The sequence below is a fragment of the Saccostrea cucullata genome, unplaced genomic scaffold (assembly GCF_032062105.1).
Source record: "Saccostrea cucullata isolate Sc308-1 unplaced genomic scaffold, CSIRO_AGI_Scuc_v1 ctg876, whole genome shotgun sequence".
NCBI classification, from domain to species: Eukaryota; Metazoa; Mollusca; class Bivalvia; order Ostreida; family Ostreidae; genus Saccostrea; species Saccostrea cuccullata.
The window spans coordinates 117,737-129,769 of record NW_026923352.1 but is presented as its reverse complement, the minus strand read 5'-3'; the positions used below and the strand labels follow the sequence as shown (position 1 = coordinate 129,769).

Sequence of the window (12,033 nt, the reverse complement as noted above, 5' to 3'; positions counted from 1 at the left end):
GAGAGGATGACAATAGAAAAGATGGGCATCCTACCTAACATTAAGTTTGCATCACCACCTACGTATATGTATTGAAGATGTCTTATCTATAAAATATTCATTTTAATTTTTTACGTTGATTTGAAATATACTTCTGAACTTGAAACAAAAGACAACAAAGACTCTTACACGTCTATTTTAATATTTTGATATTTTACTAGGAAAAAGACGTAAATGTTAACTAAAAATCAAGTGATAAACGTGATGACTCAATCTTTTTCATCGTCAAATTCTCTTAGTTATGGAGCAGGATATAATTATTACCTGCTTGTGGAGTTTATGTCTCCCAGTTGATTCGATAAGAAAGAGCATATTATACATTCGAGCAATTTCTGAAAAGAGGACAGCTATTGACAACCTTGTTGACAAAACAAGAATATCAACAGTCTCGTTTAAAGTCATGATTTTGCATGTTCCATGGTTGATACAGTGACCTAATGAGCAAATGCAGTCTATCATTAAGCCGAATGCTGATTGACGGTTTTCTTTCTAATTATTAGGTCTCTATCTCTACATTTTTTTCCGACAGGGAACATTCGGCGGCTGGGACCGTCAACAGAAAGTGCTTATATATATGTACCTCTATGTTTTTGATGTCCATGATTACTCTACTCCCGGTTTGAATGGTTTCAATCGACTTATGAGCTCCATACCTGTTGGTTATCTCCGTAATTCATTTTTATAAATTTGGATTAAACTTTGTAATATTTTTTTTGTTTTAAATAATTTCAACTAAACGGTATTTTAGAAAAATGGAAACGGTGTAAAGTTCCACGATTCTTAAATAAATTGAATCAGAAAAATATCATTCATTCCATATGAAATTCTATATATTTAAAAAAAATCTTATGCTTTCAATATACCGGTATTTCACTACTAGTATTCGTTATCTTACCTTTTGTTTCTATTAATGAAAGCTACTGTAAAGCTTTATTCTGAATCTATTTATAAATAACAGAAAGAAGCAAATGCAGACACTTTTACAAATAGACGGCAGAAATATTAAAATTTTGCATGTCAGAAACAATGTAAAACATTCATTCATCAGACGTATCCTCTCCTTGATCAGAATTATACCAAATACTTGGCTATTTAGGAGAATGGAATGTCAACAAAATAACATGTGATGAATCTTTAAAAACTAGCATTTTTTATTTGCTAATATAACAATTATTTACACAAATTTTACAAACAATACAATCACTATTTTTATTAATAATGTTCATTCCACCTTAAGCCGACAGAGAGGAGGTAATCCACAGAAAACAAATGAACAAGAGTTTGCTTAAATGTTTCACTGTCTGTTGAATTTGTGAAACACGACGTGGGAAAAGGACCCTGAATACAGTGTACGTATTTCATGTGTTACTTTCAGTCATCTCTTTGTAGACCCCATCATGATCCTTACTTGCAACTGTGAAAGATTGATAGCAAAATTGGACTGATGGTGTTTTGCATCTCTTGGAGGATATTCTTTTTGAACTTTTTTAATGGAAGGTAATAAGTAAATATATTTTCATATTTTCCGTTCTATGGTGAACTTAAGGAGAGAAAAATATTAGATTTTCTTTATACATTTCCCCTTCTCTTTTATTTCGGGAGAACATGGATTGTGGTCTTTCTGCTTTGATAACAGAACAAGTTTATCATTTAGCTCCTGTACAGCTTTCAACTTCCTTATCAATTATTACAAAGTTTTTTATCCTCTTTTGGCGAATTTCATGGCGGTATTAAAAAGGGTTTGGGTTACATTTGACGCTTACTTCAGCAACAATTTTATTAATTTTGTTATCGCTGGTAAGACAGAGAAAGCTCATAAAAATAATTTAGAAAGTTGCAAATACATTTAGGAACGGATCATGACCAGATGATTTCAGTTGTGTTATTATTTGGTTCAAAAGTTAATTTTATTTGAATAAATTCACCTGGTTACCCATATTATAGATTAATCAGTTCGCCAATAAAAATCTGACATTAATCTCAAGTGAATCTGATCACTAATTAAGCTATTAAGCCGGCGGATAAGTAGTTCTAGAATCGCCAACTGACACATTTCCTTAAACTGCCCATGGGATTTACTCTTTTAAATAACGTTATAGCTTGTTTTACTAAATGTCTTTGTAAAAAAATTCACATCCCATGGATCATATTTTCTTGGAAATGTATACTAGTATTTGTTAAATTGATGAAAACTATGAAAATTAATAATCTGGAAAAAGGTTTACATAATTAATACAATTTTTAATTAGATATATATACAATCGATTTTTTAAATTTCTAGGGTTTGCTGATGAAACAAGTTTAATAACAAGCTTATTACATTACACTTTTCCTTTCAAGAAATTAAGAAATCGTAGAGTTTAGAATAATTATATCAGATACAGCTGATGCTATACATGTCTCTGAGTCATTCAAGAAAGAAATGACTACAAAAGCAGCGATTGTCCAGTTTCTTTAATGTAATTAATATTGGCAGTTATGGTGATATGGTCCGCATTTCTGCATATTTTGAACATTATGAAAGAGATGTTAAAAGATTTTCAAGAAAATGCAACACATATTTTTAAGTATTTTTTATTTCAGGAGCACGTAGGAATATAAAGATTTACAACTATAACTAAACGAACTAAAGGGACATACCTTGTGACGAATAAAGGTAAGTAACACCTGAAGAACTACGTTTTTGCCCAACGTAAATTCAGTAAGGATTCTTCTTATATGACTATACTGAACTTAAGGTACATGGATACTCTTATAAGAGGGATAACTCTTAATGATACAAATGTCTATTAATTCTTCATAAATTTGTCAAGTTGAAGTGCCTTTTTTGTCAAATTTTGCCCCGAAAGCCATGCTATAATTGTTTGTATTTTATTTAGCATATACATTTCCTTTGGAAAATCATAAAAGTTAAAGAAACATTTTATATGAGTGAGCAGAGGGTTTATGAACCTTAATTCAGTGTTTTGTCCATGCATTAGCTTTGTTTTATTATAGACATATAATTCGAAAGAAATCTGAAACTTGGATTTTTAAAAAATCATTATCATACTTTTGAAGTTATAAAAGACGTTTGTCTCCAGTATGTTTTCTATCGAAATATACGCAGTTACAGACCATACCACTTTAAGTTTTTTTACGAAATGTTGCTATATACATGTATAAAAAAAAAAGAAACAGTTACTGCTATTCCATCTAATTATGTCATAAGATAAATATCTTTGGCTCATTGTTTGTCTTATTTATTTGTTTAAGTTTTACAAAAACTCGTATCAACAACAACAATAAAACAAATTAAACCATTTTGATCCATTTCTTTACCAGAGGAAAACATTTTGCATACACAATTCCGATTCCGAAAAGGAAAAAAATGACAAAATTGTACGAATCATCAACAGAAATTTGATCGAAATTATCTTTACATATCGGAATTACTTTGTATGTAATGTTGCCACAAAGACTTAGAAGTTGATTTAGCAACAACACAGAGGGCTTTCCATACTACTCCTTTGAAAAAAGGACCCAATTTGAAAGTAAGTGTACTTTCAAATTACCTTCATTCCATTTTATATTTAAAAAATGTTAATTCAAACATTTCATTTGGACTAGTTTCCAATGTCTCGGCAATGTACAATAAACTGATATGCTTCATTAAGAACACAGGATTGGGGAATTCACGGGAACATAGTTTTTGAGCGGAAGAGCGGTGGAAGTTTCGTTTGTGCATCCGAACCCTTTCGAGATTGAGATCTTGCAGTTAAGATTCTCTCTGAGATTGTAAAGCATCGGCAGTTTGGGCATTACGTTTAAATTCATTTCTTGTCGTAGGACGGGCGGTCTTTGCTGAAGTTAAGTGTCTTAATAACTCCATTGGATCATCAGAGAGTTTCGCTCTCAGTCGGAAACTGTGCAAAGGGTTTGTTTTTGTCATTCCGATCTGTATGCTTTTTAAAATATTTTTAGTAAATAGAAGGTCGTGTTTCTCTCTCTGACCCTTTATATAAGAACTGACCCAGGTAGTGTCTTTAAGAGGCCATATATCCTCTCGGGGCTGGGGAGTTTCAGGGTCTAATTCCACGTCTTCTAGTTTCATGTTTGTGTTTCCAAATTCAATTTTCGGTAAAAGCATAGAGGTAATTCCTTGTTCATTTGTTTTAATTTCAACCCCTCCTCTCTGTTGCTTAATCATTAATGCGCGAATCTGACTAGGATCCATTCCGGATCTTTTAATTTCCGGTTCCGGTTCGGGTTCCTGTTCCTCTGGTTGTTCTTCCTCCTTTTCCTCCTCTTCTGGCTGCATTCTTGATTCAAGGAAGTCTCCCTCCTCGATTGCCTTTGTTAAGACTTCATTTAAATCTTTGATAGAATCGTTCATAGATTTTTGTTTACCAAAAACAAGACACCATTTTCTCAATGCTGTTCGCTTTTTAGAGTTAATTCCGTTTCGACATTGGATTTTGGCTTTATCAAGGACCTTAATCTGTTGTTCTAGGCCTTTATTGGCGAATTTGTTAATATGGTAGGTATTGTCCCCCGCAGTACTTCGTGACATGCTAAGAGCGCCTCTCATGACTCGCTTTATTTCTATAGTCTTACGTTTGTTCATGGTGTCATCAAATTGATACAAGGAATTGACAACACTGTTCATATTCATATCTGTCGTTAGGAAAGAAATCACAAGTTATTATCACAAAAACGAAATGAAAACAATTTGAGCCTCCATTCAATGTTCTAGTGGAATAAAGTCTTCAGGTCTTATATACTAGTCCATGTTCCCACTATTACGCTCCATGTTTGCGTGGTACACAGGGTAAACCATTACTAGTATTCAAACTGATTAAGCTACGAGGTGTAGAAATTAATAAACTTGGAAAGAAACGACCTGAAAGGATTGAAAACAAAATATAATCAGACCAAACAAATCAAATTTACCTTACACGTTCGTTTCACATCATGAATCTATTGTAAAAAAGATCATTATTTTCCTGTTTTTATTTTACTTGGCCTATTCCGAGTGCAGAAGATTAGCTTGATTAATCGTTAAATCCGAGTTACCAATTGAAATCTTGAAATCCCATTACCCGCCCAATAAAATATTATTGACATGACTCTAAATCCGGATAGATTATCGTATGATTAATCGATATAAGTTCTCGGTGTTATGTACTTCATCTTTGTTGACAACAGGAGGAATAGATCAGTTATATTACACTTAACACCAAGTTATTGTTTACTTAACACTAAATATGCATAACTAGTGAAACTCGACATTAGGATTTCTCTCTTAATTATAATAAATCCTTGTTTGAAGGCAATTAGGCACTCTCATTTAGGTTAATCTTTTACGAGTCTCCAGATTCCACATAAGGACCATTTATAAAAGACTAGAGAAAAGAAAACCGGTAATTCTTTAACCTATAACTTACATATATAAACTATAATTTTAAAGAAGATGAAATTAACAATAAAAGACATGTGTGCATTCTGACAAAATTAGTGTTCACAAAAACATTTAGCACGTAAAATCCCTTTTCTGGTAAGGGAGCATGCAGTCAAAATTGATCACTTTGATGGGACCAGACTGGTACAAAGCAAAATTTTCTTTAAAAAAGCAGTACGTTCCATGCCTTTAAACTTATAAAAAAGTTACTGCCCCATGGTTACATCTTGATGATACCGAGACTATTAAAAGAAAACTATGGAGTCTTTCAGAATACAGATATTTCAAACATTGATGAAAGTTTTTTTGTTTGTTCATTTTAAAACTTTTTAATATTTTCTATTAATTTGAGTATGTATGCTGCCATTTTTAATCATTCGTTTGATTTTAAAAGATGATGATTTTTTTTTTAAAGATTTTTTTTTTAAATAATATATTTTTTTAATGGTAAAATGTTTTTGTCCCATGGTTTTCATAAAAAAATCCATTGTCCATGGCTGTTTGTACTGGTCTCATCACAGGTGTAGATTTTGTCTGATCCCTAAATTCTATCCAAGTTCACAACGGCTACAAGTACCGAGCAATTATTCTTATTTAGTTATGAATAAAGTAACCCATTTATTTGGAGGGGGCTTCCTCTTCAAAATGATAAATAAAATATATCTTCATCAAATCCATTTCTTATTATTAATAAGAAATGAAAGTATAAACATATTTAGTTTAATTATAGACAATTATCATACCAAATTTTCATACCAAGGGACACGTTTTTCAATCCACTTTACCCTTTTGCATAATGCCTTTTGTGCAACTATTTAAAACTTTAGAACTCGTAATTATAAACAACCAATACTTTCACTTGACACATATATATCATTGACAATAAGACGAAATTTTGAAAATTCCTTGTCATAAATAAAATCATTGAAATGAAATGCTTACTGACGTTTTTCAAATTTGTTTTATTTATACAGAAGATAATAAATGTTTTTTCATATGACAATAACACGGCAGGTGTGACGAAATTTTGAAAATTATTTTTGGAGGTATTTTTTTTGTATTGTTTTATGAACTTTTGAGCTTGAATACTGATTCAAGTTCATATTTTTAAAAGTTACAAAAGTATTTAAATCTGTTTTTCTTTGAGCCATTTCATATCCTAGTACATTACTTTGTATATGGTTTAATAACAATTCAGCTTAAATGAATTTACTCGAAATCACGTGTGTATAGGGAAACAAACAAATATATGCGAAGGACTAACTAAAAGAATCAACAAGTAGATATAGTTTTGAAAGAATATTCCCTATTGTTAGAGTTCAACGATTTCTTATTATCAGATAGGAGGATATTGTAAATCAGATTTGACTTTAGAATGAAAATCAACAATGACAATAGAAAATTAATCACAAAAGTTGAAAAAGAGGGATTTTAAATTACTTTACCTGTGTTATCACACACAAGTTCACAAAATTCACGAATACATGAATATGAATTCATGAATGCACAATTTTTGGCAATAATTCTTCCATTAGTCAATTTATATATTTCGCTAATCATTTTTTGGCATTCAATTAAATTCAACGAAAAAGATTTATTTTTAATTTAAAAACAATTTTTAAAAAAAATGAAATATTTTGTGAATAATAATTTATGTGAGATATGTTATATTCCCAAATAATAATACTTTTTGTTTTTATTCTGAATAACCAAATTATTTATCAACCATTGTAGATTTTGATGAATTTAAGATTTTCATCTATCGACTGTTTTCAAGTTTGTTATACATTAATTTATATTTAAGAATTAGTAAGCTAGAAAAAGATATGACCAACATACTTGAAATAGAAAATACATCCTTATATCCAAGTTGCCACTTCTATATACTGATGAGAAGCATATTTCATATCCCAACCTACAGTGCACGACCTAATCTAGATCAATGCGCAGGCTGCATACACAAGTGCAAAGAAGGTCTGATATCATTTTAGGTTTAAATTTCGATTAATTACGACGTATGCCTCAATTACCTATATTTTATAATAATCGGTCGAGAGTTGACATTTTAAACTTTTGCTTTTTGTGTGTATTAAATAAGAGATTGGTAATAGCGTAAGTCTTTTCAAACCACTTAAGAAAAATTTCTACACAACTCTGAAAAGAAATGTAAAGATTTAAGTTTTTGAAAACGCTGACAGCGAAGCGTGCAGAACTTTCATAGATACGAAAAAAAGATCGATATTAAAAACTGCATTCAATGCAAGTTCAATTGCATTTGAAAGATTTCCAGTTCAATTAAAATGATTTAAAATTTTAGAATATATCATCGCTGTAAGCACTATATTTCGATCAGACGGGAGCCATTTGTTTGCTTTAGCTCACGAGAACAAAAGAATTCCTTCACTTTGTTTGAATCATTAATGGGTCCGAGATTTATTTTTTAAAAGTTTTCTTTTGATAATGCATTTTAAACCTTTATTTGTCTGGTGTTACAAAGTAATAAAATCATTTTATGATATTGTGTTCATTGTTTTAGAGTGAAACTCCTCATTTATCTTTTATATAAGAATTATTTTTTTAAAATCAATTTTGTGTACAAGAAGTAAATTTCACTTTCAAATTTACCTTTACTTCTTTTTTTATTTCTGGGGTACATTTACTGTACTTAAGACTTCATGCATTGTAAAAAAAAAAACCCACTTTATTAGATGCTTTGAATAATTCTCTCAACTGTACAACAAATCTTTAAATTCCAGTACATATGCTCGTTCATTTCCTATTTTCAAATATGCAGTTTTACAGTACACCTGACGTTTATACTTCACTTCTGTAATTTTCATTGGTGAGGCTTGGTAGAACAAAACCAGGGACCTGCTATGTATCTTTGTAGAGATTTTTATAAAGTCTAGGAAACCAGTGCAGTTGTAGATATTGTAAGTCAACTTCAGTTTGGGAGTGTTCAATTTGACACATGATCTATATCTGTTTGTTATCTTTTCCATTTTGAGGAACTCTTCCTCAGATAGGGGTCCACTTGTAAAATTGATCATTCTTATGAATAGACTTGTAATAACATATAACAAGCCCCATAAAATGTTACGTCAAGTTGGACCAGTTCATATTTTGTGCAATTTTAACACCTATTTTATTATTATTTTAGTCCATTCTTCTTCTTTACTTCCACATCCAGAAAGTTAATATTTATCATTCATCAGAGATATCACAATGTCACTGTCATCAGTTGTAAGATCAAAGTTCCCTAACTTTTGGCCTTTATAAGATAAATGGTCTTAGGTGGTCTTTTTATCTAATATTCACATCACCAATGATTACGCTTACATTTGGATGAAAAGCTTTTTATCGTTAAAAAGTTTGGAAGCTATAGTATGTAAATATTTATAAGAATCACAAGAAGCGCTCTTAAGCTTGAAATATAGCGAAATTCGAATGGACCCTTTTGTGAATAAGACTTGTACTTATGTTAATAGCGTCAATTCTTTTCTCAGCAAAAGTAAGTTAAAGGAACAAACGGGTGTCAAGAGAACTGTAATCTTTGCTCTACCCTCGATCTGAATTGTTTCAACGGATTTTTGTTTAGAATGATAACGGTTCTCGATCTCCGTATTTCATTCCATAAAAGGTAAAAATCTTGATATTGGCTTAGGTTTATACTTTACTAAGAATATAAAAAAATAATTTTTTTTTACAAAAATTTGAATTATGTTTATTCAATAAAAGATAACCATCGTCCCTGGGTGGGCTCGAACCACCAACCTTTCGGTTAACAGCCGAACGCGCTAACCGATTGCGCCACAGAGACAGGTGATCAGCAAGAAATGATAAAATGTATACACACTTGTTAAGCGGCACATCTGAAATACTTGTTCTATTTTCAAAATTTATGATTATCATTACTTGTAATATATAATGAGATAACTTTTTTTTCATCTTTTTTAAATCTGAAGTTCATTATGTTTTATGAACCATTTTTCCAGCAAACACAATGAAAAATTCCATCTTATATATTTAATTTTGATTGATTTGTTTTTATTTTCAAGGATAATTTTTTTGTATACATTTAAATTATCAATCTTTTATATCATTCTGTTTTTGACTAATTCTATTCGGAAAAGTAATAACCTATCAATTAAGACTAACTTTGAAAGAGAATCTTTGTGTTTGAAATGTACTTGATATTGGAAATATCGTCTATAAGTGATAATATAATCCTATTTCTATAATTATATGTATCTATATATTTTTTTCGTGATTGACTTGTCTCAAAATTAAATTGCTTGTTACCTTAAATAAAACAGTATTAAGTAAGTAAAAAAAAAGAAGCGTTGCTAAATAATCAGGAAATGGACATGACAAAAGACAAAGTGAATTGTCACTGGAGGCGTTAACATGATGTAAACAATGAAGCATAACATAAGAGTTTCCCTTTAGGTTAATGTAACATGAAATATATGGAGATAACGAACAGTATTCTAGCTCGAAAGTCCATTAAACAATGCCAGATTGGAGCAGAGCAAACACAGACCTCCAAAAAAAAAACAGAGTTGGGAGCAGGTGCTATAGAAGTGTGAGCATCCTCTGCCGACCAGTCACACTTGCAGTGTGCTCCTTGTCATGATCTGGAAATAACAGAAAAAATGCGTCGACAATCCAGTGTGTATAGAATATCATAACAATAAGTATGAAAAACGCCAGTCAGTATTTGATATTATATTGTACGGTATTTTATGTTGATGAAATATATCATTTCATTTTTTTTACATGAATAATGTCGGCTAATTCATTGAAAAAAAATGATTGAAGCTAGGTTTCTTGTTCAATTTGTAAATTTTCAAACACTTATGTACAGCTCAACGCACTGTCTAAGCTCACATGGTTTTTCGCATTGTTATTATGCGAAATTGTGTAACGAGGCAACAGAATATATTTTAAAAGTGATTTCTAACTTACTTTTAAGTTTATCTAACTAACTTAAACATAATTCACACATAATTATTGGTAGGATTTTTACATAAATGTATATGTACTCTTGGCTGTTGAATTGTGATAGTTCTCAAATGGTTACAAATCATGTAACTTTTGTATTTCTGTAAAATAACATGACTCTATAAAGCGCAAGATGGTAATAGTATTTCTCATTTGTTCGACTGCTTTTCATGTTAAAAAGCTTGCATTTTTTAGGGGTACTTTCGAAATGTAGCATCATGAAAGATAGATCCGACCGCAAAATTCTAAAGCTTCAGACCGTAAATGTAAAAGAATTATTTTCTCAATGGTAGTAATTTACTATTTCAAAAGATGAACGAATCTTTTTTATCCTGTCTTTTGGCATGATTTCTTTATATGCAGCATTGTCATTTTTAGGCGCTATATTTCTACAAAACCACGATGAGTATGGAAAATGTGCCAAGTACTTCGAAAAATGTTGCTTTTTGAGACTAGGTCTTCAAACAATCTATTGAAATTCCCATGGGTACCAATTGCGCCCTGATATCAGCAGACCTATTTTTGTATTCATATGAAGCAAAATTTGTGCAAAATCTTATGCATGAAAAGAAGAAAACACTTGCCAACTCGAAATTTAGATAAATAGACGACGTATTGTCAATTAACAATGGTGATTTCCATTCTTTTATCAATACGATATATCCTGGTGAGCTTGAGATAAAATATACCAAAGAATCTGACACATCTGTTTCATATTTTGATATTTTCCTTGAAAAAGACATTAATGGTAATCTAACTACCAGGCTGTATGATAAGCGTGGTTATTTCAGTGTGTTGCTGTCTGTCTAGAAGTGATGTCTTGTTGAAAAAAAATAAATTACGAAAACTTATAAAATGGTTCACAGAACATCATATACATGTACCACTGAAATTAAAGAAAAAAAAATCAAAATAAATGAAAAAATAAAACTGTAATCTTCTTTCACAATAACAAGTAATGAAAGCATTTATAAGATCGTAAAAATACGCCATTCAAGATTAATTTTTGGAATGTATGAGCGCAATTACCTACCTGATCAACCTGTGAAATTACACGTGGCTAACTACACCTGTTAGCAAGTGTCTACAAATTTTATCGTTTCCAACTGTAGATCACTTGTCTCTGTGGCGCATTCGGTTAGCGCGTTCGGCTGTTAACCGAAAGGTTGGTGGTTCGAGCCCACCCAGGGACGATGAATTAGTTTTATTCAAGATATGTTTTTTTTTTTGGTTGATCGCCCCTTTCAAAGATTTTTCATGATAGTCGATGGAGGTATACTTGACATTCAAGGCCGTGAGACGATAGCATCTGCTATGACAGGGCATTCGGTTGAAGAGTCTCATTTACTAAGTATATATCTAAGTATATCGACGTCGTATTGTTAATTAACAAATTGTTATTTTCATCATTATGTCGCCGATATACTAGTATCCTCGTGAGCTTGAAATATAAGATACCACAGAGTCTGGCACGTTTGTTTCACTTTGAGAGATTTTACTTGAAAAAGACGTTAATGGTAATATATCAACCACTTGCTTTTTGATAACCG

The 12,033-nt window shown here is 31.1% G+C and overlaps 1 protein-coding gene and 2 non-coding genes across 3 annotated transcripts; 1 reads left to right on the top strand and 2 right to left on the bottom strand.

The window, feature by feature from the left end:
* Positions 1 to 3,796: 3,796 nt before the first annotated feature.
* On the bottom strand, positions 3,797 to 4,804 carry LOC134263808 (uncharacterized). Its single transcript, XM_062746187.1, has one exon. It carries the CDS (start codon positions 4,691 to 4,693, stop codon positions 3,797 to 3,799), a length of 897 nt encoding a protein of 298 aa, XP_062602171.1. The 5' UTR covers positions 4,694 to 4,804.
* Positions 4,805 to 9,225: 4,421 nt separating this feature from the next.
* On the bottom strand, positions 9,226 to 9,299 carry Trnan-guu (transfer RNA asparagine (anticodon GUU)). The gene has a single exon. It is a non-coding gene; the product is annotated as a tRNA-Asn (tRNA).
* A 2,303-nt stretch (positions 9,300 to 11,602) lies between these two features.
* On the top strand, positions 11,603 to 11,676 carry Trnan-guu (transfer RNA asparagine (anticodon GUU)). The gene has a single exon. It is a non-coding gene; the product is annotated as a tRNA-Asn (tRNA).
* The last annotated feature ends 357 nt before the right edge of the window (positions 11,677 to 12,033 follow it).